This window comes from Orbicella faveolata, unplaced genomic scaffold, assembly GCF_042242905.1.
Source record: "Orbicella faveolata isolate gen_17 unplaced genomic scaffold, um_ofav_v1 contig_47, whole genome shotgun sequence".
NCBI lineage: Eukaryota > Metazoa > Cnidaria > Anthozoa > Scleractinia > Merulinidae > Orbicella > Orbicella faveolata.
The window spans coordinates 17,209,073-17,235,000 of NW_028301577.1; the positions used below are offsets into that span (position 1 = coordinate 17,209,073).

Genomic DNA, 25,928 nt, shown 5'->3' on the forward strand with positions numbered 1-25,928 from the left:
AGAAAATCAAAGGAAGTTTGTTTTCTCCACATCACGGGGAAGGGGGGTACTCCGAGAAAAATCGGGTGGGGGTGTGCGGACCGCTTCCCAAAACCCTTACCCTGTTTATGACCAAATTCTACAATTTTCAATATTCTGTTTAGGACCTGACCCTAGTTCCCTAGTGCAGACCAATGTTAAAGGCACTGTGATCGATTCATGAAGGGCTTTTGTTGATCGGTGTCATCGATAATGAAGAAAAAGTAACTTCTTCCAAAAAACTTGCCCAATTCAAGAATAGAGTTGCAAAATCCAGACCCTATTAATGATTAAAATGGCTAAACTCAATACCCTATTTATGAACAAAACAGCTGAGAAACCATACCCTTTGGGGCAGCACATACCAATACAGCCAACATAAGGGAGTACCACCCCCCCCCCCCTGGACTCCACATATCACATGTATGCAGCCCTTTGCATTTCTATTTTGCAATTCTAAAAAATATGGAAATTCCAAGCTCTGCAAGAATTGAGATGCACACAAGCAACACACAGCAGATAGTGAAGGAAAAATTAGTGCATATAAAATAAATGAAGATAAAATGTCATGATTTTTAGTTCTGGTGGTCTCAGGAAAGGGGGGGGTGGTCTCATGGTTAGTGTGCTCACCTCCTGATTGTGCAGAGTTCAAAATGACTGATAGTAAATGACTGAAGGGCAAATACAATGGAAATGGTTTTGAGTTTGACAAAATGGGAAAATTATTCAAATTAACCAAGTTTGAATTAGCAGGGTCAAACTGTAATGCAGAAACATAGATTCACATCACTGAGACAATTAAGAAAAAATTTTTATTATTCTTTTATTTTTTTACAACCATCTGTCTAAAGGTCAAGTTAATTCTTGGGCATATTGCCTTTTTTCGCACAGGAAGTGAATGAAACCAGTAAACATTTGTGGGGTGATTCATCATCAGCACACTCCCATGTGACAGTTCAAATTTAACAGGATCAATCTTTCTCTTGGCTCTACTTCCTCTGGCATCTCTATGACGAAATACAAAGTCCCTCGCTTGACCTAATGACACAGATGCAATTACACTTCTAGGGACCAGATCAGCTTCGTCATCTCTGTGCTCACCCATGTGGTCATTACCATCTTTGTATCTATTCACAAGAACAAAGTTAAACTTATGTCCACCTGACAAAGATGAAATCAGGTCGCCAATACATTTAAGAAAGGGAGCATTGCTCCACGGCTGTGCTGCAACTGTTGCACCAGAGAATGTGTAAGTCAGACCTGTGTCTCCATACGCAGCTTGCTTTCTCGGTACCTTATGCCATTTTCCATGAACGAACACTTTACTATCTTCATTGTACTTGATAACTTTCTCTGCTTCTTGGAAGAGAACATCTGCCTCAGTTTTAGTGAAGAGCTGCACAAAATCAAGATTCAAGTTTTCTGATGTTATGTGTTTCCACTGGAGATCCATTTTCCTATCCTTGTCAAGAAATGAAAATTTTGAAATTGAAGCAGCTTGACAGGAGCTGTTGTTTAGACTTTCAGCAACTTTTGCCTTCATTTTAGGTTCCTCCTCCTCTTCTTTCTCATCCAGCTTGCGTTTGGTACCATTTGATTCTTTCTTAACAAAGTAGGAGTCAATCATTTTGTCGTTCTAACGCGTTATAATTACCAGCCGCATTTGATACTTGCCAAGTACCCTTCCGAAGTTGAGCAGCTTCAAAGCAGCTTCCCAGAAATAATTTCGGCCTTGTATCTTAGCTCGGAAAGACTGGGAACCAGTCAGGGAATCCAAAATGGCAGAAGTTAGTGGACGTCTGTTGGACGTTCTTTCGCCCTCTGAGAGCAACTCTCCTTGTGCATTTTGCCTGAAGAAAGTATCTAAGTACACGTGTCCCCGCTGTAATGTTCGTTACTGTTCCAGTACGTGTTATAAGAGCGATAAACACTTGCAGTGTTCCGAACTTTTCTACAAAGATTGCGTCTTACAAGCATTGAGAGAACAAAAAGGCAGTTTAGAAGACAAGCTAAAAATACTTGAGATGATGAAGAAACTAGAGGAACAAGATAAAGAAGAGGAGACTTGTGACACTGAGGATCTAGAGGAACGCTTCCAAGATATAGACATAAACAGTGATCCAGAAGAGGTTTGGTCAGCGCTGACAGAGGATGAGCGAAAAGATTTCGAATCGGCCGTGAAAAGTGGAGAGATTTCTAACGTCATTGACGTTTGGGTTCCGTGGTGGAGTCTAAGGGATGGAATTAAAAACAGGTAACGAACTCCAGAAAAAAAAAGTGGTGTAGGCCTAAAGGCCATGGGGTAAGCCGTGGTGTAGTCCATGGCCTACCCTGTGGCGTACAGGTGGTCAGATTTTCAAAAACATTAACATAATTAACATGGTCTAACTCGAGTTTCAACATCAGTTGTAATGAAACAATGCAAATCTTACAGTACTCGACCTTGAAACATCCTATTTCTCTCTCTCTTCGATGTATACCCCTCCAAAGCACTCAACCATAACCTTTAATAGCAGGTTAAGAGGGAGGGGAATGGCTAATATTGCATGGTCGCTGAGGATATTCAAAATGGCAGCTTCACGATCCATACCGGCTGCCAGTTTTAAACATAAAGTGGAGTGCTAGTGTAGACATGCAGTGAACGGCATTGTATAGGACAACATCTGAAGGCAAGACGATGCAAATAGTATATACTTCCAGGACAGTTTTTTTAAGTGCCTCTTTAATGCTGTAGAGTATTGAATTTGTAACCGCATCCAGGGACATGCAGGCGTCACCTTCATAAACATTTAACAAACTTAACTTGCTTTCCCTACTGAAGTATGGTAGCATATCAACATTAAGCTGTTCTCTGGGCAGTGACTAAAAGTGGGACAGGGACGTGGGACTCAAGGATGCATGGACTTGGGGATGTGTGGATTTGGGAACGTGTAGACTCGGAGATATGTGGACTCAGTGGTGTTCAGAAAGGTATTATATCCTGACGAGCTTGTCAGCAGTAGCTGACAATTTCCAGCATCCATGGTTTGGCCTGATACGTTTGCTAACTATCTTACTGTGAGAGAAATGAGTAATGTTTTTCCTGCTGGCTGAGCTTGCAAAAGAGACAGGAAACAAAGTTCTCTCACACTGAATGCCTTTGGGGGGACCTGGGTATGAGTCAGGGGGTCAGTTTCACACTCGTTCATTGTTATTCGGTTTTTCTTTTCTTGCCAGACACTGCGACAGTTTTCCTACACTCCCACCCCTTAGGGAGTTCTTGCCTGATGTTTATAGAAGTGTTTGAACGTTTGGGTAGTTTTTTCCTGTTGTTGACTACGATTCTGATATCATTGTGATGTTGATAGAATTGTCAATAAAGTGCTGTTGCATTGTTGTGTACAGATAAATGGCATTTAGTGTGTGAGAACAGAAAAGTTTCAATGCAAGGGGTTGTAAACTTCGTTGGCAGCCATGGAGGACTTTCCTGGTAACTAAATAACTGCATTTTCTTGTTGATACTTTAAAAACCTGTGCCTTATCCTTGCCTTTCTGGACATGACTGAAAATTATATTTTACACATTTAGCACAAAAATCAGGTGATGTTTGCTTATCATGTCCCCAAGTCCCCATGTCCCATGTACCTGTGTCCCCATATTCCTGCATCCCCAAGTCCCCAAATCCTTGTAGCCCATGTCCCCGAGTCCCATGTCCCCGAGTCCCACATCCCCAAGTCCCATGTCCCCATGTACACACCTTCCCAAATCCACACATTCCCCACTTCACTCATCCCCAAGTCCACACATCCCGAGTGCACATGTCCCCGAGTTCACACGTCCCTGGGTTCTCACGTCCCCGAGTCCCGCATCCCATGTCCCAGTCCCACTTTTAGTCACAGCCCATTGTTCATTACATGTTTATACTAGCATTCCACTATAAGTTACAAACTGGCAGCTGGTATGGATCATGGAGCCGCTATTTTGCATATCCTCAGCGACCATGCAATATTGGCCATTCCCCTCCCTCTTAACCTGTTTTCCATTTTTACTGTGTGAATTTACCTCATTAGTGTAATTTTTACCCTTTTTACGTACTTTACATTGTGAAGTGCATTTGAACATTACTTTATGGAATTTGCACTATATAAATGTATTGTATTGTATTGTATTATTGTATTGTTATCGTTGAATGCTTGGGTGAGATAGAAATAGGATATTTCAAGGCTGAGTGCTGTAAGATTTGTATTGTTTTGTTCCCTCTGACATGGAAAATCATGTAAGTGACTTTTTAGTATACCTCTATCAGAGGGATAGAATTTTATGCCAGAGTACCGGTACTCATTTGACTTTTACTAATGTTATGTTTATGTTTTTAAAAATCTGACAGCAGGCCATAGGGTAGGCCACAGGGTAGGCCATGGCCTACCCCACATTTTGTCTGCAACCCTGATTGAACAACTATTTCCAGATTTTAGTACAGAGAACACAAACAGTCATTCAAATGTTCTGTCCAAGGTTTTCAAATGTCCTTCACCCCCTTGAACCAGGAAAGTGCCATAGAAACTTGAGGAAAAGATTTTATACTAAGTAAAATTTGTCAGTTGAAACGCTAAAAGGGCATTCTCCAGGTTAAAATTACCAAAATAGTGAATTTGAAATTGGCTAATACAGCCATGTTGCAAACTTTGATGCCAGATGGGTCAGCCAGATGGGAAAATACTCAGTTCTTGTTCACGACTTCTAGCCAAATATTTTCAAGGTCATCTCTCCCTAATAAATGCTTATCAAGTTCCTTGTGTCATTGCAGTTGTCATGATTCAAGGTTACTATTCTTTCTTTACTATTTCTTGGATGTGGTATTTACTTTATTTTAAATTCCTTTGTTGACGTTTAGGAAGAAGATAGAGGATTTAAGTAAAGAAAATGCTGCTACAGAAGAGATTCAGCCCTCAAATAATGAGAAACCTCAAACAGTGGAACAAAACAGAGATCACAATATTCCACCAGTCAAAAGGAATATTCCTCCATTAAGTTCAATCATGAAATCTTCAACTCCAAATCCAAATGTTCAGTTCAGTTGTATTGATGTCCTCTTCTCCTATGCTTATATCATGAGACTATACAATGGGTGCCCTGAGGACAGTCTAGACCAGGCAGCTGAGGATTTGTTGCAGCTTTCACCAGTTTTGTCTCAAAATTCTGTGTTTGAGAGCGTAGAGTCTGTGGTTCATAATTCTTTGAGTGTTTTACAACATTCCAAGGACCTCTGTTGCTCTGAGGAATTATCTCATTTGGTCATTCTTGATGTTATATCTTTGATCAGGGGACACAAGGTTAATGAAGAACAAAGAACAAACTTTGTAGAACATGCGATGTCGCATCTTTGTAGACTTCTCAGCAGAGGAAGGGGAAAACTGAAGCTGAACTCTAAATTGAACCAGCAAGAAGAACATTTGTGTAAATCCCTATGGCTTGCAAAAAAGAAAGCAGAGTTTTTGTTAGCATGGGTTCACTCGAACACTGTCATCTTGGAATCCCTTGCTCTTGATATACAAGTGATACATGCAGAAGTGTCCATGTCCTATAAACAGCATAAGGAACAAACAGAAAACCTAGAGCAGGCATGGGGAGGATCAAAGCCACCAAAGAAAGCATCTCTTATCACTGAAATGTGAACTTGTAGCATTAAGTCGTAATCTGAAGATGGGTCTGTCTGACATCTCCCCTAGGGGTGTCTAGGGAGATGTTTTACGGGAAAAATATCTTGGGAGGTTTTCTCATCTTAGGAGGCTTTCTAATGACCTCTAATCTTAGGAAGTTTTCTACATTATCACTTCCCAATTCTTATTTGTGTCTGTGGTAGAAATAAAGCAGTCAGTCAGAAAGCTTATTTCTTCTTATTCACCCTTTCCAGCATCTAAAATCCCACAACAGGCTAAGAAGCTCCCTTTGCTTGATTCTCTGAGGAAAGGATTACCACCTAGCATCAAGCTTTTTGACTGGTTACTGTGCAGTGTCCCCTCAAAGTAGTTTCAAAGATGTAACAAAGTTCAGCATTCTCAAGTGCTCGAGTATTGCCCCAGCAAGATCTGTGGCCAGAATATACTTGGAGTCTCTGCATTCGAGTAGAAATGCATGATTATGGCTAAACAATGTGGCTAACCAAGGCATGGACTGAATAAATGGACAATAGTGCGTGAACTGGGTGATGATGACATAGCACTGCACAGACTAACTTCAGACCAGTACTTGTGAAAGTCGCCCAAAGTCGGAAAGAACACAAACGCTTTCCAATAAAAAGGTTCTGAGGTGAAACCGCATCCGTTCACATTAGTAAAATCCATGATTGTTAAAGTTGCTAAAACCGTATACCCGTCCGTTTCAAGGAAAATATTTATAGGTCATATCTGTCACAATCATCGATCTACAACAAATATCAGTTCTGAAATATTGAAAGGTAACAGTACGATTAGCTGTCTCGAGGAATCTGAGGTAAGTCTAAATAGGTAAAGTCTGCATACGAGCAAGGTGGCCCATCAGGCCGGAGCTTATCCCAATTTCTGTAGCATGCTAGTCTATCGCAGGGTTACCCCCCAGCATTAAGTTTGCCGGTGCCGATTTATACACCTAAGTGGAAAGAGGCACCGTGAGAGAAGTGTCTTGCCCAAGAACATAACAGACAGTCCCCAGCCAGGGCTTGAACCTGGACCGCTCAATCTGGAGACGAGCGCATTAACCATGGACCCACCATGAGGCCACCACGCCTCCCACCGAGGAATTTAAGGATGATGTAATTTTTGTGCAACCCTGATTTTAAGGCAGACTATTTATTCGCGGGCTCCTTCATTTTTCCTGCGAAGAGCCTGCTCACAGGCTAAACATTTTACAAAGAATGCATTTGTTCATGAGCACTTTGGCCATGTTCCCAGAGAATTTGCAATTTTTGAAAAAAGCCAGTATCTCCCTCAATACTACACTCAAGAGCTAACATTTTCACCGTGATTGACTTTCACAAGCTTTTGAACAGTTTGCTAATGAGGCAAATCTTGGGCAAGACCAGTACCGATCTTCTAAATTTTTAGTCAAATATACGACTAACGTTGATCCATTGCGCCGCCAGATTTTTTACCAGCTCTTTGTTTGAGTCAGTTGAGCGTCTGCCTTAAAGAGGCGTGGTCGGGCCGATCAATTCAGACCACCAATTTTATGCAGCCATACATTATGAACTTTGTCTCAACTCAGACTATTGCGCCTTTGGAAAAGCACGTTGAGCCCCCAGTCCTGTCTCCTTCACCATATGACAAATGGAAGGGGTTGTGAAAGGACACTTATACATATGTCTGGATTTATGAAAACAGTGTTAAAGTAGACGATATAAAAACATAGGCACGCAAGGCGTGCAAGAGTTATTTTTTTGTGTGAAGTGTTGGAGATAGAAGCATTCATGGTACAGTAATGATTTGGTTAATTTGACAAGGTTTTTTTGGTTGCGATGTTACATCGGTTTATGGTAAGATCGCTAAATAGTAAGCCATAAAATGTTTGACTGAACAAACTACAGTAATCTGACACATCTCCAGATTAATGTAGATACCATATTATTTTCTAACAGGCAATTTGATTCGTTCTTTGATACAACCCGCACTGTGATTGGTGTGAACACGCACATGCATAACTCCCTCACTCACCGATCACATAACCCTTCCAACCCCCAAGAGGAATTTTTGCTCAAAAATACTCAACTTAATTTAGAGACTTTTTCGCATTTTATACGAGTCGTAAGTTTACCTTTTTACACAACACAACACAACTTCACCGAAAATAGAAAGAAAGAGAAAAAAACCTCTGACACGTTGAAAGTCTGATTTAATTAAATTGCACTTTAACTTGGTGCCACGCAGTCTTCAAAGAACATTTGAGAGTTTTGATACTTTTTACCTTTAAAAATATCGGACTGAAATGAATGTCATCAAATTAAACTATTAAACTGCTACTGCAGAGACGTAAAAACCTTCCAGAAATGAAAGCTTCTTTTTTGTTTAATATCCTGGAAACAATAGCCGATAACTTGTCAGCTCTAATTGAATTTACTCCCATATAAAAAACAAAAGTGTTAAGTTACCATTTGTTACTAAAGATAGCAAACATCTCGAGGGAAAGAGTGGTGACGATTCGTGAAAAACAAGAGTGTCAAATTACACTTTGTGACTAAAAAACAAAAATATCTTGTTATATTTGCATGCAACAAGAACAAAACAATCGTTACCCGCACTTACTATTGTAAACGTTAGAACTGTTTCAAATCTTAAGTCTCGTACCCTCTAAAACATGTCCTAAGAACTAAACGCGAGGATTCGTGACCTCTAATTGAATTTACTCCTTGTGAAAAACAAAAGTATCAAGTTACCTTTGTAACTAAAAATAAAAATATCTCGTTGCATTTGCATACTACTAACTCACGAACAGTTTCACACCTCAAGGCTCATCTCGTTCATTAACTAAAATCCTCAACCTAACCCACAGAAAATGTCGAAGTAAACCCAATATATGAATACTTCCTCCTCTTTCATAAAAGAATGAATACGGCCGTTCTGAACTCTATCGGGATCAAATCTTCTCACATACCATTTACCTTTACAATAAGAAATTTGATTGGCTGTTTATAGTAGATCCAATCTGATTGGTGTGACATACATACATCTCTCACTCACTCACTCACTCACTCACTCACCCATTGACCCGTCCATAACATACCCGACGCGCCGACTAAGAGGTATTTTTTTTACAAAAAAATAACTCAAAAAGAATGTCAATCTTTTTCTTCCTTCACTCTCTTATCTTCCTTCCTTTGTGAGTGAGTGAGTGAGTGAGTGAGTGAGTGAGTGAGTGAGTGAGTGAGTGAGTGAGTGAGTGAGTGAGTGAGTGAGAGATGTATGTATGTCACGCCAATCAAATTTCTTGTTGTAAAGGTAAATGGTATGTGAGAAGATTTGATCCCGATAGAGTTCAGAACGGCAATATTTATTCTTCTATAAAAGAGGAGGAAGTTTTCATATATTGGGTTTACTTCGACATTTTCTGTGGGTTAGGTTGAGGATTTTAGTTAAATGAACGAGATGAGCCTTAAGGTTTGAAACAGTTCGTGAGTTAGTAGTATGCAAATGGAACGGGATATTTTCATTTTTAGTTACAAAGGTAACTTGATACTTTTGTTTTTCACAAGGAGTAAATTCAATTAGAGGTCACAAATCGTCGCGCCTAGTTCTTAGGACATGTTTTAGAGGGGACGAGACTTCAGATATGAAACAGTTCTAACGTTTACAATAGTAATTTTGGGTAACGATTGTTTTGTTCTTGTTGCATGCAAATATAACGAGATATTTTTGTTTTTTAGTTACAAAGTGTAATTTGACACCCTTGTTTTTCACGAGGGAGTAAATTCAATTAGAGCGGACGAATCGTCACCACTCCTTCCCACGAGATATTTGCCATCTTTAGTAACAAATGCTAACTTAACACTTTTGTTTTTTAAAATGGGAGAAAATTCAATTAGAGCTGGCAAGTTATCGGCTATTTTCCCCAGGATATTAAACAAAAAAAAGCTTTCATTTCTGGACAGTTTTTACGTCTCTGCAGTAGCAGTTTAATAGTTTAATTTGATGACATTCATTTCAGTCCGATATTTTTAAAGGTAAAAAGTATGAAAACTGTTCAAATGTTCTTTGAAGACTGCGCGGCACCAAGTTAAAGTGCAATTTAATTAAATCAGACTTTCAACGTGTCAGAGGTTTTTTTCTCTTTCTTTCTATTTTCGGTGAACTTGTGGTGTGTTGTGTTGTGTAAAAAGGGTAAACTTACGACTCGTATAAAATGCGAAAAAGTCTCTAAATTAAGTTGAGTATTTTTGAGCAAAAATTCCTCTTGGGGGTTGGAAGGGTTATGTAGTCGGTGAGTGAGGGAGTTATGCATGTGCGCGTGTCGCACCAATCACAGTTCGGATTGTATCAAAGAACGAAGCAAATTGCCTGTTAGAAAATAAGATGGTATCTGCATTAATCTGGAGACGTGTCAGATTATTGTAGTTTGTTCAGTCAAACATTTTATGGCTTACTATTTAGCTATCTTACCATGACCGATGTAACATCGCATGTACATCATAAATTTCCAGTTTGTTTCTTGCTGTACATCACAACCAAAAAAAGTTGTCAAATCAACCAAATCGTTACTGCATGTAAACAGCTCCATGAATGCTCCTATCTCCGACACTTTAATTAACGCAAAAAAGTAACTCTTGCACGCCTTGCGTGCCTATGTTTTTTTTTTATCGTTTAGAGTGATTTTAAGGCCTTTTGGAGTTGTGAAATCCAATTAAGTGCATATGGCTGTTTTGGTACAAAGTATTGGCATGGTTTTCATAAATTCAGTCATATCATGTAACAAATCGAAGGGGGTGTGACAGAATGCCTTTATGTAGATTGTTCATAACCTGCGATCAGGCGTTCTTTTATTTTTTTCGGCGGACGTGGGAAGGGAACCTTCACCTTCCCCCGTTTGCCGAGAAAAAAGAACCTTAAGCACCAAAAGCACCTTATCATGATGATGTCTGATTCATAAACACAAGACTGCAATATTTCTTGACCTCCAAGACTACTGTGAGAAGGTAACTGCCGGTTTCGCCCCATGGCGAGTTCGCCCCCACATCGAATAGTTCTTTGTCCGCATAATTCGAATCTCCTATTCGGTTATTAGTTTTATTAAGCGCCTAAACTTGATCAAACCTGACACTGACAAACTCCATTGTACTGGAAATTACTTTGGATCATTACCATTAAAAGCCGTGGGGCAGGGCGCGGCCCAGCAGCATTTTGAGTGGGTGGCAGAAGCTTGAAATGCCAAAGCGTTAGCCAGTACGGTGGGGAGGATCCAGAGACATGCTCCTCAAGAAAATCTTTGAAAAGAAAGGTAATTGCTTTTTAAAAATCGAAATGTGGGCAACCAAAACCTGATCAAGAGTCTGTAAGCAGAATTTCATTTTTACTCTAGTAAAGATTGATGGCACACATACGCTCTCTCTCCGAAAAGGAGCTTTTCAATGCGAAAAGCGGCCATATCGTCCCACATGCCATATGTTATAACTAGGTATATATTTTTTTCAGGTGTTATTTTACGTACATTAATTCCATTCACGTACATAACTGCGATGATCATTCATGTCTTTGCATTTTTCTCCGCAGTTTAAATGTAATATATATATATTATTAGATTCACTTGCATTCTTCAGCGTCTACTGGTATCTTACGAACTCGCAACGTGGCCAGCTCCCGGTTGGCTTGATAGCTCAATTTGTAGAGCATCCTCATTACCGCACAGGTCTTGAGCTCAAATCCCGTTCAAGCCTCAATTTTTTCTTATTTTCCAGGCGTTATTTGACAACTCCTTAAAAGCTGCGATGATCATTCATAATATTACACCATTCTACGCAGTTCAAATTTAATACATTTCATATATTCACTCGCACACATTTATTTTGTCAGGCGTCCGCTGTTCTCAAACGTTCCGTTCTCGTGTAGACACACCTGACCGTAAGATTTTCTCAAGGCCAGAAAAAAAAAATTACAAGAAAATAATCGGAGAAGGAAGAGAACAAAAGGAATGACGCGTTAAGTCTCCATAGGCAATTTCGGCTGTGAGGCCTAAAACGGAAGAAGGCAGCTCAGTTGACAAACGTCAGAGCAAAAAACATGATTTGCCAACAGAGGGAGCGCGTAACACAAATAGAAGAACAATTATGGGTCATATATGCAACGGCGAGTACGCGCGCATTTGTAAATGTTCAAGTGAGGGAATTTCAAGTTTGGTTTGTGCCAAATGCTGTCAGCCACCCCCGTCGAGGGGGGTTATCTACAAGGTGTTATACGGAGAAGCTACACCCCAATGTCCAACCCCTTACCCTTTGTATTCCATTTTGACAGAAAACTTACCCCTTTCTCAGCCCTCCGTATACCTTTATTATAATTAATTGAGAAAAAGTACTCCCTCATTTCACATACTAGCCTCCTGTGCAGACGCTCTTTGGGCTCGTCACGCAAAGGAAGATTGCGTGACGAGCCAAAAGGAGGCTATTCACATACCGTCCCGTATTATGAATGAGCACTTTTAAACAACTGAATGACAGATTTCCTTATCCTTAAATATACCACAAATTGTGAAATTCCTACTAAATACACAGAGTTGATAAGTCTACATACCATGTTCTTTGGGTGTTGTCATATTTGAAAATTGATGTTGACCTACTTACTTATTCCAAGGGGCGGGGGGGGGGGGCACTCCCATATAAAAAGGACAGGGGTGCTTGTTGTATCTTTTCGGGGTGAAAAAAAGCGGTTTTGGTACCTCTTAGGATGTTCAGCCTCAAAAGTTACCTTTTAGGGTATTGAGACGAAAAAAATATGACAGGAGATAATGTGTTGTTTTAGAATTGGTAACTATTAGGGGTGGAAACAATTTCAAGCCACACCCACAAAGCAGGATCTTGGTACCTCTTAGGGGTTCTTTTCAAAATTTCCGATGAGCACCCCCGTCCTTTTTATATGGGAGTCCCCCTGGGCCCAATTACACTCTTACCCGTCAATGAAGATTCCATTTTTTGGTCTTTTTTTGTGCTCCTTAAAACTACTTGATATGCTGAAAAGCAGTCAGCTAAAGAGGTAAAATGCACTATCTAGCAGTTTTCTGTACAACGATAGCAAAAATAGCCTTCTTTTTGAGATTTTGATGTTTTTAAACCTTTTTCCCCAAACCTGGCCCTAACCCCTAGACCAAAAAGGAAAAATCTAGATAGACAAGTTACCGGTAGTCATTAAGCCAATGGATTCAAGACGTATTTGTGTCTCTTAATAGCATGTGATTGCCCTCCAGTCCTGATTCCTCGGTGCACTTGTTCTCCTTTACAACATTCTGTCACTGGCTGAGTTCTTTGTAAAATTGCATTGAAGAATGATCTGAAATTTACGTTGATTCACACCTTCCCCAGGCCATAAAAAATCAGTTTATCACTAAGAGCTGATATTCTTGTCTTCTATAGTAGGATTCTGCTAGATTTCCCTTGTGGGAAAACAGCCGCTGTACAAAAATCAACATTTCTAAATTCCAATTCGATCGGGAATTCGAGGGCCACAGGTTTTGTCAGTCATAAGACTGTTGTGTGTTACCCTTGTTAATCAAAGTCAATTAATTAATTAATTCTAAATTTGGCCGCAGAAGAAGGCAAAGGTGTACATTTGGACTTAGCACCCAATAATCCGTCCACAGATATCAGAGTGGAGTTTATTACTTTAGTTTCTGTTTTGCTAATTTATCTATTTACTGAAAAAAGTGGGGGTGCTCAACCTGAGATTGATTTCGTTTTTAGTTTCAATTAAAATATGTTAGCAGCCACCAACATATTCACTTCCTACCTGCTTAACAAAGGGTGAATATGTTGGTGGGGGGGGGGGGGGGAGGAGGAGGGATGACAGGGCAAGTCTGTCATTGGACATGACACTTAAAGCAAACTGATCCATTTTACTTAACTTTATGTCATGTTGAGGACAGCACACAAAAAGCAGAATTTGACTCAGTGAATGCTTATAGTCAAGGGAGGCCTTCTTAAAATACCTGCACATAAGTTCTCCTCTGAGTTGCATTAAAATAGATTTCTTTTCCACATTTAATGGGCATTCTTGAAATCTTATAATTGTTGGTTATGGTATTATATAGAATGAAACATTAGCATGGTACTAGCATTCATGATCCTTCATAGTGACTTGAAGTGACTTCCCTTGAAATGACAATGCTGTCTTTATTAATTCGCTTCCAACACTGTGATTCTCACCACCTTCACAGAACTCCTGTGCGAGTTCTCTCAGTGTTATAGCAATCCTCCTGGAGACAATATCCTGTCTTTTTATAGCATGTTTCCAGTTATAACGAGCTGGTCCCCTGACTATGATCAAAGACCTTCTGGGCATTGGAACAGAAACTTCGGTATTGTATCCTTCATCAGAGAATGTCAGAGTGCTCTGTGACAGGAGGTTTAGCGTGACCAACCGATCACCCCACACCCAAAAGTCATCAAAATGAGGATCAATGGAGGATCCTCTGTGTGGTACATACTCTAAATTACACAGTTCAACTGGCTGAAAATCTGACAATGTTGGCACCATACTCCACATGCGTTCCACTAAAACCTTACTGAACTGTGGCAGCCCAGTAAAGTTTTTTTCCTTTAGCTTCCTTTTCTTGAAATTCACCTGCGGTCCAAAGTCCTGCAAGAAATAAATACCCTTTGTCATTACTACTGAACATTCACTAACTTGAAGCTGTTTGGTGATGACTGTCTTTGCTCAACTACAGTAGTGAATCACAAGTGCAGATCATCAGACAGTTTACGTCGGTTATGTACATCTGGAACAACTGAACATTAAAATCTTAGTTTACCTGCTTTCGTCTTCCAGATTGTGATGCTTTCCAAATGGTTTTGTCAATTTCTGTAACAATCGTTTGCTCCTCGTCTTCATTTACAAAATCAGGAATAACAGTAACACCTTTCAGTCTTATTTTGTCCTCTTCAATATCTTTTTGATGCAAGCATTCTTGGCCTTTAGGAAATGTTCTGCCACAAAAGTTACAAAAATTATACCGTTGAATTGCCTTAGTGTGCTCCTCCTCCACTGTATGTTGCGATATTTTCTTTAACCTGCCTTTATCTTCACACAGTAAACACTTGCGAATGCCACAACACGCACAATTTTTCTTGGAAGCGGCCATGTTTAGAATTTACTCAAGTTCGGAAGTTTCTAACAGAGATTATCATTGGTTAATTTCTCGATTGTCCAATCAAAGCTATTGTAACACCGCACCACTTCTGGTACTGCGCATGACATCTGCGCTCATCACACACGTGTTCTTGATACTGTTTACTACGGTAGTCTTCGAATGTCTGTGACGGATGTGACTTATCGTGTGTTTAGTGTCTCTTTTGTGATATTTGTCGAGATTCTGCAGCGTGGAGGATGTCGAGTGGTCCAAAAATCACGCTGGAGGACATCAAGAAGCGCTCTGGCTCGAAAGAACTGTCTGAAATCCGGCAGCTAAAGTGAGTATACCGCAAGATCTGCACACAGTTTGTTCACAATTGTTATCCTCTGAGCGAAATTAATTAGAAAGCTTAAGTTTCGATGTACATATTAGCGGTGTGATGTGGTGAAGCGAGTGTCTGTAAACTTACAGGAGAAGTAACCTGAAGTATTTTGGTGGCGTTTTCTTCTGTGCTTGTGTGATCTTGTTACTGAATGCCAAATTTGAACTCCGGATGTTGGGATGACCTCCACCACTGTCAGCTGACATGTCATAAATTAACTTGAATGACCACGTTGTGTTTTTTGTAGATTATTTAATATGAATTTATGAATTTCGCCTCGTTTGGTGAAGAATGCTAATTGTTTTTCTGGCACTATTTTTTACACTGTTGATGTTTGACAGCTCTTATTGTTGCTTGAACCAGTCTGCTGTCAGTAGAGTGCATATGCTTATATGGACCGGGTAAACATCTGTGCATACTGTCTGTAGTAAATGGACATTCTTGCATAATGGCTACAATTATGAATCCTGTAATCAAGGCTGAAAAGAAAGTATTTTCTACTCAGAAAAAGTCTCATCTGTTAAATGGACAAAGAGGATTTTCTGACCATTATGATCATTTACTGTAATTCATGCATGCAATGAAACCTAAACTTTGCAACAGACATCAGGAATATTTTAAAGCTCTTTTAGCTGTGTCTATTTTTGTCTATCTGTAATACCTATATTCTATGACCCCTGTCCATTATTTGTGTGATTTTCTGCTGTTTCAAACGATCAGATCAGTTTGTTAATCCCCGACTCATCTTAGTTATTTTAAACAGTGTTCTTGGTCAGTCTCCTTTAATATAGACTCTCTTATATGGCTATCCATTCTAGCTCTTGTCGATTCATATACAAAACCAAACTTTTCCTGCATTAAGAAAAGTTGGGAAGGCTATTTGACATCCTGCCTCATGTGCAGAGTTGTCCCAACTTTGAGCTACTTTAAGTAACAAACTCACCTAGTTGGTGTCATTTTTATGCCAGGTGTCTAATCAAGACAACATTAGTTCTCGATTTAGTAGATCAACGATAAAAGAACTAAATATTTTGTAATAATTTTGTTTTTTATTTTTCCTTTTCTGAATTTTAGCTTGTCAGGACTTGGTTTAACTTGTATACCAGCTGAGTTACTGCAACGTTTGCCAAATCTTGAGGAAGTTGATCTGTCAAAAAACAAGCTAACGGCTATAGTGCAAGATGGAGCCCTACCACAAGTGAAAGTTCTCAGTTTTGCCAACAACCAGCTTAATAACGTGGAGGGATTAATGGCATTTCCTAATCTTGAAAGTCTAGATGTGACCAATAATCCAACTCTGGAGGTAACAAGATGAGAGTTGATCAGACATCAAGATGTTTTAATAGTTTTTGTCAAGTGTGACATGGGTCCTCATTATGATTTGTATATTATATATAATAAGCTGCTGAGTTTATGTTGGTTTTTGATTTGACTTTAATCTTGTTTTCTTTCAGATTATTGTAATGAATATGAGACAACAGATATAGTAAAGAGTAAACTCACAACTGGTTTCAAAAATGTATACCACAAAATGTTATCTGCAAAACAGGTTAAATCAACTTGTGGTACAAAATAAAACTGGCAACAAAGGGTTTGCTTTTATTAGCTAAACTGAATGTGTGCCATAATTTGGTCATTGCTGCACAGTTACCAGCAAACCAGAGGAGAAAGATTTTAAAACAGTTGTAAAATGCATGTATTATTATTTATTGGTAATAAAAATTACCAATCAGTAAGACAATGTAAAAAGCACTACTCTCTTTATGTTATTGGTACTAACAGTATTTCCTGTAAGGGTTTTGCATTTCATATATACACCTGGAAGATCATTATTGAGTAAAGAGATCTGTGAGTACTGCTAATTATGACTTTCAATTTGACTACCTGCAACCTTGGTTTGTTTTTTTTTTTTTTTATGTACAGGTTTCAGACAGATACAAACTAGTGTCCCTGTGTCCCCTGTTAAAGATACTGGATGGAAAGGTTAGCCATGATATTTTATTCTTAGAGATAGATAATCTTGAATTTGCCTGGCCTACCCTGTCAGTGTTTTTGAGCTTATTAAAATTTTACCTCATGTACATTATTTTATTACCAAGCAGACGTCAGGCAGCTCATAAATGCTCATGAATGAACCTTGGTCCATTGTAATTTTATCAGGCAATAACACATCATGGTTTTGAACTACTTGATAATTCTTGGTCAAGTTGTAGACCAAGGTTCTACAGACGTAGAGCAAAGTGCAGCTGGTTATATTTCAAAGGGAGATATCGAAAATCACTGTGCGATGTTTATTGACAAGCTGAAGTGTTTACTCCACCTATTATATAAAGACCTGTTTTGTTGCAGTCATTTTTTTAACTTCATACAACTGTATTTACTCTTGTAGGATATCAGTCTGATGAGGGATGCTGTTAATAGATTGGATTCTACCATGTCACAGAAGGTTGGGAAATGAAAGCCACATAATGACTAGTGGACCCAGTTCAAAGGGTGGATAAATTATGCTATTCACCTGATAAGTCACCACCCAGTGGAAAAGTGTTGAGCAAACAAACTGCACTATCTTCTTGATAGTGATTTAACAGGTGGATAGGGGAAATCCATCCTTTAAATGGCTAGTACCAGGTTTAGAGATTGAAAGAATTCCTTTTTTCTTAAATGCTGTGGCCTGAGTTAATCTCGGTTTCAAAGAAATCCTGGATCCACACGGGCAAGTTTAAAGTAAAATGTAATCAGCAGAGATGTTGAAAAAGTATAGATTTGTTTCTAATGTATCAAAGGGTTTGTGAACATGTCTATAAGACTTAATGAACGGTTCAATGTTGAGTCTCTTATTTAAACCATCATTACAATATCATTTTGCAAAAAAGTGCTAAAAGAAACAAAGCAAAAAGATCAAGCCTGCCCAAGTAATGTTATTGCACTCAGTGATCTTTAACAAATTCCATTTGAACTCTTTTTTTTGTAGATTACTGAAATATGGAAGAAGCAATTTAACACGAAGTACAATCAGTTGGAAGATGATAAAAGAACTGAACTTGAAAATGAGTTCATTGAAAAACTCAAGGTATGAATCATATGATAAAGTCGTCTAACAAGGTCTCTTCTGTGGGCTGTAGGCTGAAAAGCACTCCTGTCTGTGTATATGTAGATTGCAAAAAGGTACTTCTTTTGTACACACTGGGTCAGGACATCTCTGTTAGTTTGTTTGTTTGTTTGTATGTCCATTTATTTTTCATTGTGTAGTGATTTCCTTATTATGTATGTGTTGCTTTAAAATAACTAAATGTTTATTTATTTCAGACAGAAGTTACTTGTGGTCCTGCCATTCTAAAAAACTATAGAGAATTTAAGGTATTTAAATAAGTTAAATGATCATTAATTAGTATTTTAATAATCAACTAATACGTTTTCTTGAGCAAACTTTTCATTTAGCCCTACTGATGTGACTAAGAATATTAACTGAACAATTTTGATCAGCTTACAATTTTAGGAGAACTTTATTTAAAGAATATGAAGAGTGAGGAGAAGGCTACAGTAGAACCACCTGTCAAGAAACAGAAAACTACTGAAGGTGCAGTCACTATACATGTCATGTAGTGTGTTATTTTACTTGCATGGTCAAACCTCTCTAATACGGACACTGAAGGGACAGAGTGAAGTGTCAGTATTAGAAAGGTGTCCGTATTGGAGGGGTCACTACAAATCATGACATCACTTTTAAGTCTCCACTGACAGTTTAGAGTGTTTGCATTTGTAAATGTAAGTTTTGAAAACTAACATTTTGACATGTTCTGGTATTGGTATCACTGAATGATAAAGTGTCAATATTTGTGTAACTGCTGACAGGAAATGGTACATACCGCAAATTATCAACACCTGGTCCCTGGAGTGTTCGTAATAAAGAGGTTAAAGGGGCTCAGTCACGCTATTTGGAGTTATTTTGGTCACATACAAAATTACCTTTTAATGGTAGGAAACCTGAAAATAACAGTTTAATAACTGGAAAAACACCAAAGACACAATGATAAACCATAAAGGAACAAGGATGGCTAAGGATGGAGAAGATTGACACAGATTAAAAATGATGAATTTGAAAAATTGAGGCTAAACTTTTCATTATGCACAAACCATGACTGAGTTCTTTTTAATTTGTATGAATTTGCTCCCTAGGGACAAGATTTAGTGTCCGTTTTAGAGAGGGTCCGTATTATAGAGGTTTTTTTTAGAAGAAATGTATGATAATTTTGTGGGTACATAGGAAACTGCTTATATTAGAGAGGTGTCCATATTAGTATGCTGTAGTATGCTCACCACTCAGTAGGACCTACTTGTATTTTAGGGGTCATACATTAGAATCTAAATCAAACGAACTGTGTTTAAGCCTTATGCTGAGTTGTTGTTATTTATACAGGGTGCCTATGGATACCAGCCTTTGAGCTGAACAGGCCACCCTGTTTAAATAAAATTTTACTTTACTGTACTTTACTTTAATTTGTTGTGCCTCTTTACACTCCATTCAGGGCCACATATTGATGTACATGTAAAGCTAACTTTCGATTACTAGTTTGTGTTGGAAATCATCATGTGTGTTTTATTATATTGCAGTGAATGGACAACTGGAAGAGGACAAAACCAAAGCTGCAAGTGACGCAGGAGGTAAAACAAAGAGTGCAAAAACACCAGAAGGTAAACCAGGAAAAAAGAGAGACAGGACACCTAGAAAAGAAGTCAAGGTATACAGTAATATTATAGTTGTAGGAGTGTCTGGTTGTTGTTGATTGATAATTTGTTATGACTGACCTGAAAGTAACTGATGGCAAACAGAACTTGTTCAATTTAATGCTGCTATATATGTGTACCATACAGTAGTCAACTGTTTTTTGTGTTCCTTATAACATGACCAATTGACAGTGACACATAATCTGCTACTGCCACTCAACAAATTGGTTTAGTAACATTTTGACTTTGAGTTATTTTTTTTTGTCTACTTTCATGGTGGGTTCTGGTTTCTTTGCTTAATGAAAACTGCTACAACAATTCTGTTACACCAGCTACGTGCAGTTGTTTGCTGTGAATATTATTTTGTAACCTACTATGAAATAATGGAACATGATGCTATTTATTAAAGTGATTGTCTGTTCCCTTATTTAATAGGCTGAAAGTGACAGTGCAAGTCCTGCACACTGTCAGTTTGCAGTCTCTCATTTGCTGCAAACACATTCACTAAACAATGATCCCACAGACAGGAAAACACAAGTATGGGGCTGCGAGTTTGAACCAGACCCTGAAAGAAAAGGTAACGAGTGTAACTTCTGCCTCAGTGGTACAGTTTGTGGAAAATAGACTGGTGACCAATTAAAAACCAATTCAGTACAGTCACACATTTAGTAATCCAGTATAGAAACTGACAAATGAAAAAGTGTTGTACTGTAATTTGGATGGTTGCCAAATGTTTGGAAAAAGTCAGGAAAAATTTGTTCTTCAAGATCCAAGGAAAGATAGGGAATTTAATATCTAGTCAGAAAATTGTAATTTGCCAAAGTCAAGGAAAGGTGTGAAAAGTTTTTCTCTTCTTGGGTATCAGCTATTATTGAATGGGTGGGAAACTACTTGTGCATGTTTTCATGTTGCTTGCCTTGTGTGTTCTACACATGGTTTTGTGATTTCTTTGTTTTGGTTAGGTCACACAACAACAACATGTGCGACATGTGGTGGAGATTCAGTCTGCTTTGTTGATTGCAGTACAGGACGAGTCATGAAAAAATACAAGCAACCTGGAGAAACATTCTACTGTCTAGCGTGGACTACGGTATATTTGGACTATGACACTGATAAGAAAAGAAAAGCCAACCTCATAGCGGCAGGAGGATATCAAAATGACATTAAGATAATAGAACCTAATCAGCTAGTGTGTTTTGAGGAAATTCAAGGTCACAAAGGAGTTTTAGAATGTTTGGTTTTTCACCCTCATCATCCCACGTGGCTACTGAGTGCAGCTGATGATAATACTATTATGGTTTGGGAAATTGGATTGCCTAAAGCAGCTGAGTATCAAGGAAAATCACAGTAAGTTTATTAAACTGCAGGTGAATAATTAAGAAATAGACAATGTACCTTGTATTTATCAAGTTATAGAAACACAAGTGGAAGTTTGGGAGAATGTGAAATGCTGTGGGAGCACGAGCCAACAGGCGAGTGCTTCCACAGCTTTTTTGTAGTGTTAACTGGATAGAAATAGAGAGAACGGGTTTTCTATTTCTTTTAGAAAATTCTGCAACAAAAAAAGAAAACAACTTTACTCTGATCTCCAAAATGTGAATTCTCTTTGCTCGTACCATCGTTTCATCAACAGCTTGTGCTACAGTAGTTCTGTGTTTCTATGAGTTTTAGAGATGTGATCTTGAACCAATCAGCGAGTGTATTTTATTTGGGCTATTTTCTAAAAGAAAATAATAACTTTTACGCAACTTAACCACGCTTTTAAATAGTTACCTGAAGGGTGTTCAATGCTGGATTGAGAGGGTGGCATAATCAATTTTTTTTTCCATTTTCAGACTCCTGTTGACATTGAAGTCTCGCTCAATAGTGCGTCTGTTCTCTATCCCGCCACATGGTAAAGTGGTTGTTGGAGGGTGTGACGATGGATGTTATGTGTGGAAACTTTTTGATGGGAAAAGTCAAAAAGGAGACAAAAGGTGAAATGTTTATTATTCAATAACAAAGACTTGTTTTCTGGATGTGTTTCATTTCAGTAGGTTTCATCATTCTGGAATACTCTGCACTTAGTAGGTCAGGGTCTGAAATTGCGACTGACTGGTGTTCAATGCGACCAAAAATTAAGTGTCGGCGACCAGAATTTTAAAACTGGTCGCCAGCATGCGACTAACCTTTATTTGTCCCCTCAGCATTTGAAATTCCAAGGTAAAAGAGCTTTTTTTTAAAAGAAAACATAAAGCTCCCGAGGACAATTGTAGTAAAATGAAGCGACGATTTTACGATCACCATATTTACCTGGTGCCATATTGTTTCAGCGGCTTCTCCCAAAACAGAGGGTGATGTAGCAGCTCTTGTAAGGTTTCACATGAATGAGAGAACAATAGAACAAACAACAGAAACAATGCCCCTAGCCTCTAAAACAATAACAGCTGCTAACATTGAAGAGAATAACAAGCTTACAAGAGCTGCTACACCTCTGAAAATGGATATCGTGGGCGAAAACGTGACGTGGCAAAATTGTGATGAGTCGTAATGAGATCAAAAGCATCGACGGAAACAGGTATGCTAAATTCTTAATACTTTACCAAAGTACCAGAAAATTCCAGTTCTGAAATACGAGTTGTGGCGTTGTCTTACCCCGTACTACACGTGCGAAAGATGAATATCAGCTCTTTGTGATCATTTCGTGATTTGCTGCTCTATCTCAATATTTTTTATCATGGCCACCAACTTAGGTGGGGGACTGGTTTGAGCAATAAAAAAGTGTGAGGGCCTGGCACTAGCACATTGATCGTCATTGTGTTTTCATTCCGTTTCGGCACAGAACAGATAGTTTAATTGCAGACTTAGTTGAATCTAGGTATAGAAAGAGGGCCCTCATATGTCTTATACACAGAACTTAACAGGATACCAGCATAGTTCCAACTAAATGGAAATAATAAGAGAAAGAAATCCGAAGCCTTCGCAAGAACATTGAGAAACATGCTCATTAAGATGTAGGACTCTGTTACCGTTACACAGCTTTTGTGAGTCTCTCCTTTAATAGCTCTATGTATATTGCGTTAAATGGGAACATTTTGTTGAAAGGTTAAATTTTGTGCTTTACTATAAATTAAGGTAAATTATACCCTGGGTTCCAGAGGGATTGTTTTCTTTAGTTTGCGGCAAATTGAGCGGCAAAGCCACGATCATGGCGTGGCGAGCAAGAAACCAAAATAAAAACTAACACTTGTCTTTGGTGACCAAAGCCTTTCATCTGGTGACCAAAATTTTTAGGTTAGTCGCCAGTTGGCTCCCTTAAGAAATGGTTAATTTCAGACCCTGTAGGTTGTCGTTAACTAGACCTAACCTATGTAGCATAAACTACTGACCTTGTTTCTTAAATAAGTGGGCACCCACATTACAGAAATATCTCAACATTTTCAAGTTTGCTAGATTAAGGTATAATTATATAGTAAAATCAAAACATACAAACCAAAAGAGAGAAATTACAGTTAAATAAGGGATGAAGTATAATGCAGGTTGGTGATTTCTAAATCAGCCTTGTCATTTATGTCTATTAACTTCAAATTCTTATCTGTAAGGCAATTACACTATGCATTTAGCATTTTTAATATTACACGGCATACATGCATCTGAATAGGTGTTAAATTACTTTTGTTGAACTTGGTATTCCAAGAATGCAAAAAACTTAATGTGCTGACTTCTGTTCTTGTAGAACATATTTTGGCAAGTTGGATTTTCCTGGCAAAAAGATCATTCCTTTAGACAGTATAGTATGCCTTTCAGACAGCTTAATTGGTAAGATGCAATTCATTTGTCTTGTGTTAATTCTTCAATCATTTGCACTCATTTACCCTGATACAGGTATCTTTATACATAGTTTGCAAAATTCTGACCAGTGATAATAGCACATCTCCAAGCAAAAACGAAGAATTGAAATGTCCACTAAGAGAGAGATTTGAATAGGTGACAAGCATGATCCAGTTGTCTTATGAAAACCATAGTCTTGTTCAGTGTTTCATCTTAGAAGGCACTACCTAAAGTGTATCCATACTGTACATTGAAGCTACAGTGAAGTTGGCGTTTAAGCATTGTGTCAGTTCAAAGTGTGTTTTCTTAAACTGCATGTAGGTGTCTCCATTTCCACTGCAAGAAGGAAACAGAACATGTTTGCTGTTTTTGTTAGTACACAGTGATACAATGAGTACATAATTTGTACTTTCACACTGATTCCTCACATTTTCACAACTTTCTTCACACATGTCATAAAGAGTTAAAATTCTTTTCTCCAGCAACTAAGAGAGTTGAAGAAGGATGCATACATGTTTGGTACTCTGAGTCTGAAATGATACAGGTGTGTGCAGTGAATCTGGTTGCTTATTATTTTTTTTCTACGAAAAGTAGTTATTTTGTCCCTGATTACGTCAGTTGTTTCTGCAAGTTCTGTTAACATTTGGCGTGAGGTTTTCAGAAAATAAAAGTTGTCAATTTATAGTTTTGTTTGTAATTGAGAATGAAAGATTAGAGAACTTGTCAGAATAGATGGCATGATGTGGTGTGGTAGAATTTATTTGCTGCCAAGTCTTATTCTGTTGGACGATATTAAAGCATGCATTGCTTGTAAACAAAGCAAGATGAAAAGAAAACAGGATTTGAAGAAGCAACTTACATTAGATTCTCTCGCCCACAATTTTGCTTTTTAGGCTGGAGAATGAATAACACTCTCCTAAAATGGAAATGAATTAGCCATGCCAGTGTTGACGCTAAGTTTTTGATTGTGTTTCAGAATGATTTCAGAGTGGCATACAAGATGCCATGGAGACAAACAGAAGTACCTTTCTTGAAATTCCACTATGTGCCTGGTGCGTGAGTATTGTTTTCAGGCAGTTTAGTCTGGGAAGGGGAATAGAAATCAGACAGTTTTGGTCTAGAGTAGGGTGTAATTTACCAGAGAAGTGGCAAGTGTATGAATAATTTAGTTTAGAACGGGGCTCTTTACCGGGTTTCCATAATAGAAATTGAAACTGGGAGATGACTTTGTACGATATTGGTTTAGTTAGCATTTGTTGGACTATGATAGTGATAAAGGTTCTGCATGGAAGTTAGCTAGTTTGGGATAGGGTTGGGGTTTTTGGTGGGTTGTCTAGAATAGGGTTGCAGAATAATTTATTATGAAGCTGATCATGGTCTAGTACAGGCTAAGGGTTTCAGGGTCCCAGCAAAACACCCGCACCCAAAGATTTACAGAGTACCACCCCCCCCCCCCCCCCACCAGGCTTTACTCACTGTTATAATGACTGAAATGTGACCTTGATATATGTGACACTGAACTATGCTAATTTGATGGTATCTCTCGTGAGTGAGCCCAGCGAACCTGTTAGAGATTTGTATGCAACCTCAACAAGAATGATTAACAATTGTTTTTCACTTCCATTTTTGACCTGAGTTTTATTGAACGTCTTTTTGTCAGCTTGCTCGGTGTTGTTGGCTGGGGACGATGCAGGATCTGTTTGGCTTTATGATATGGAATCCTGCTTGTCAGGGGCGAAAACTATGGACAAACATGACATTGAACAGACACAGGTAAATGAAAAACACGTTATATATATATTTTATTATTTTACTTGGAGTGGTAACAACATACAAAGATACACTAAACAGACCAAAAAAAAAGAAACTACTTACAATGATAGAATTACATTAACCTACACTTACACTCATTACAATACAGTTGCCCTACTAAACAATACAAATAAAAGGTGTTTACATGTTATATAATAAGTCAAATTTTTCTTGCATTTTTGGTTCTTACTTATGATCTATTGGAGGACAGACGTTTAGATGACGTTATTAGCAGATTCTTTAATATAAAACAGATAGATGCCCTGTTGCCGTGCGTCTGTTCAGTATTAGTATAAATCCACTTGGGTTCTATCACGAATGCCGTTCTCTGATTGGCTACGCTACTCACTATATATTCTGTTTTAGTATCACCCAATTAGTGGACTAATGCAAATCCTGCATT

The 25,928-nt window shown here is 38.4% G+C and overlaps 4 protein-coding genes across 5 annotated transcripts in view; 2 read left to right on the plus strand and 2 right to left on the minus strand.

The window, feature by feature from the left end:
* Positions 1 to 808: 808 nt before the first annotated feature.
* On the minus strand, positions 809 to 1,645 carry LOC110064755 (DNA oxidative demethylase ALKBH2-like). Its single transcript, XM_020771854.2, has one exon. The coding sequence runs from the start codon at positions 1,643 to 1,645 to the stop codon at positions 842 to 844; it is 804 nt and encodes a 267-aa protein (XP_020627513.1). The 3' UTR covers positions 809 to 841.
* Positions 1,646 to 1,781: 136 nt separating this feature from the next.
* LOC110064754 (zinc finger HIT domain-containing protein 2-like) lies at positions 1,782 to 6,312 on the plus strand. The gene is made up of 2 exons (XM_020771853.2): positions 1,782 to 2,272; positions 4,892 to 6,312. Exons 1-2 carry the CDS (start codon positions 1,797 to 1,799, stop codon positions 5,670 to 5,672), a joined length of 1,257 nt encoding a protein of 418 aa, XP_020627512.2. The 5' UTR covers positions 1,782 to 1,796; the 3' UTR covers positions 5,673 to 6,312.
* Positions 6,313 to 13,676: 7,364 nt separating this feature from the next.
* Positions 13,677 to 14,903, minus strand: LOC110064823 (alpha-ketoglutarate-dependent dioxygenase alkB homolog 4-like). The gene is made up of 2 exons (XM_020771922.2): positions 14,476 to 14,903; positions 13,677 to 14,303 (listed from the first exon to the last, which is right to left on the minus strand). Exons 1-2 carry the CDS (start codon positions 14,803 to 14,805, stop codon positions 13,776 to 13,778), a joined length of 858 nt encoding a protein of 285 aa, XP_020627581.1. The 5' UTR covers positions 14,806 to 14,903; the 3' UTR covers positions 13,677 to 13,775.
* A 41-nt stretch (positions 14,904 to 14,944) lies between these two features.
* LOC110064821 (leucine-rich repeat and WD repeat-containing protein 1-like) overlaps positions 14,945 to 25,928 on the plus strand; it is a 17,764-nt gene continuing 6,780 nt past the window's right edge. Inside the window, exons 1-15 of one of the 2 annotated variants that reach the window (XM_020771921.2) lie at positions 14,945 to 15,133; positions 16,253 to 16,481; positions 17,102 to 17,161; positions 17,568 to 17,624; positions 18,150 to 18,248; positions 18,485 to 18,535; positions 18,662 to 18,755; positions 19,790 to 19,917; positions 20,339 to 20,480; positions 20,866 to 21,250; positions 21,739 to 21,879; positions 23,619 to 23,701; positions 24,196 to 24,257; positions 24,690 to 24,765; positions 25,374 to 25,486. In XM_020771921.2, coding sequence (XP_020627580.2) covers positions 15,051 to 15,133; positions 16,253 to 16,481; positions 17,102 to 17,161; positions 17,568 to 17,624; positions 18,150 to 18,248; positions 18,485 to 18,535; positions 18,662 to 18,755; positions 19,790 to 19,917; positions 20,339 to 20,480; positions 20,866 to 21,250; positions 21,739 to 21,879; positions 23,619 to 23,701; positions 24,196 to 24,257; positions 24,690 to 24,765; positions 25,374 to 25,486 — 1,803 coding nt within the window. In that variant the 5' untranslated portion in view covers positions 14,945 to 15,050. Of the gene's footprint in view, positions 15,134 to 16,252; positions 16,482 to 17,101; positions 17,162 to 17,567; positions 17,625 to 18,149; positions 18,249 to 18,484; positions 18,536 to 18,661; positions 18,756 to 19,789; positions 19,918 to 20,338; positions 20,481 to 20,865; positions 21,251 to 21,738; positions 21,880 to 23,618; positions 23,702 to 24,195; positions 24,258 to 24,689; positions 24,766 to 25,373 lie in introns of both variants that reach the window. The other variant, XM_089279720.1, reaches the window with a different exon arrangement.

Excerpts from the sequence above, each read along its gene's own strand:
- LOC110064754 (XM_020771853.2), top strand. The coding sequence starts at position 1,797 with ATGGCAGAAGTTAGTGGACGTCTGTTGGACGTTCTTTCGCCCTCTGAG. Across the intron at positions 2,273-4,891 it reads AGGGATGGAATTAAAAACAG|GAAGAAGATAGAGGATTTAA; the intron begins GTAACGAACTCC and ends GTTGACGTTTAG.
- LOC110064823 (XM_020771922.2), bottom strand. The coding sequence starts at position 14,805 with ATGGCCGCTTCCAAGAAAAATTGTGCGTGTTGTGGCATTCGCAAGTGT. Across the intron at positions 14,304-14,475 it reads AATCTGGAAGACGAAAGCAG|GACTTTGGACCGCAGGTGAA; the intron begins GTAAACTAAGAT and ends TATTTCTTGCAG.
- LOC110064755 (XM_020771854.2), bottom strand. The coding sequence starts at position 1,645 with ATGATTGACTCCTACTTTGTTAAGAAAGAATCAAATGGTACCAAACGC.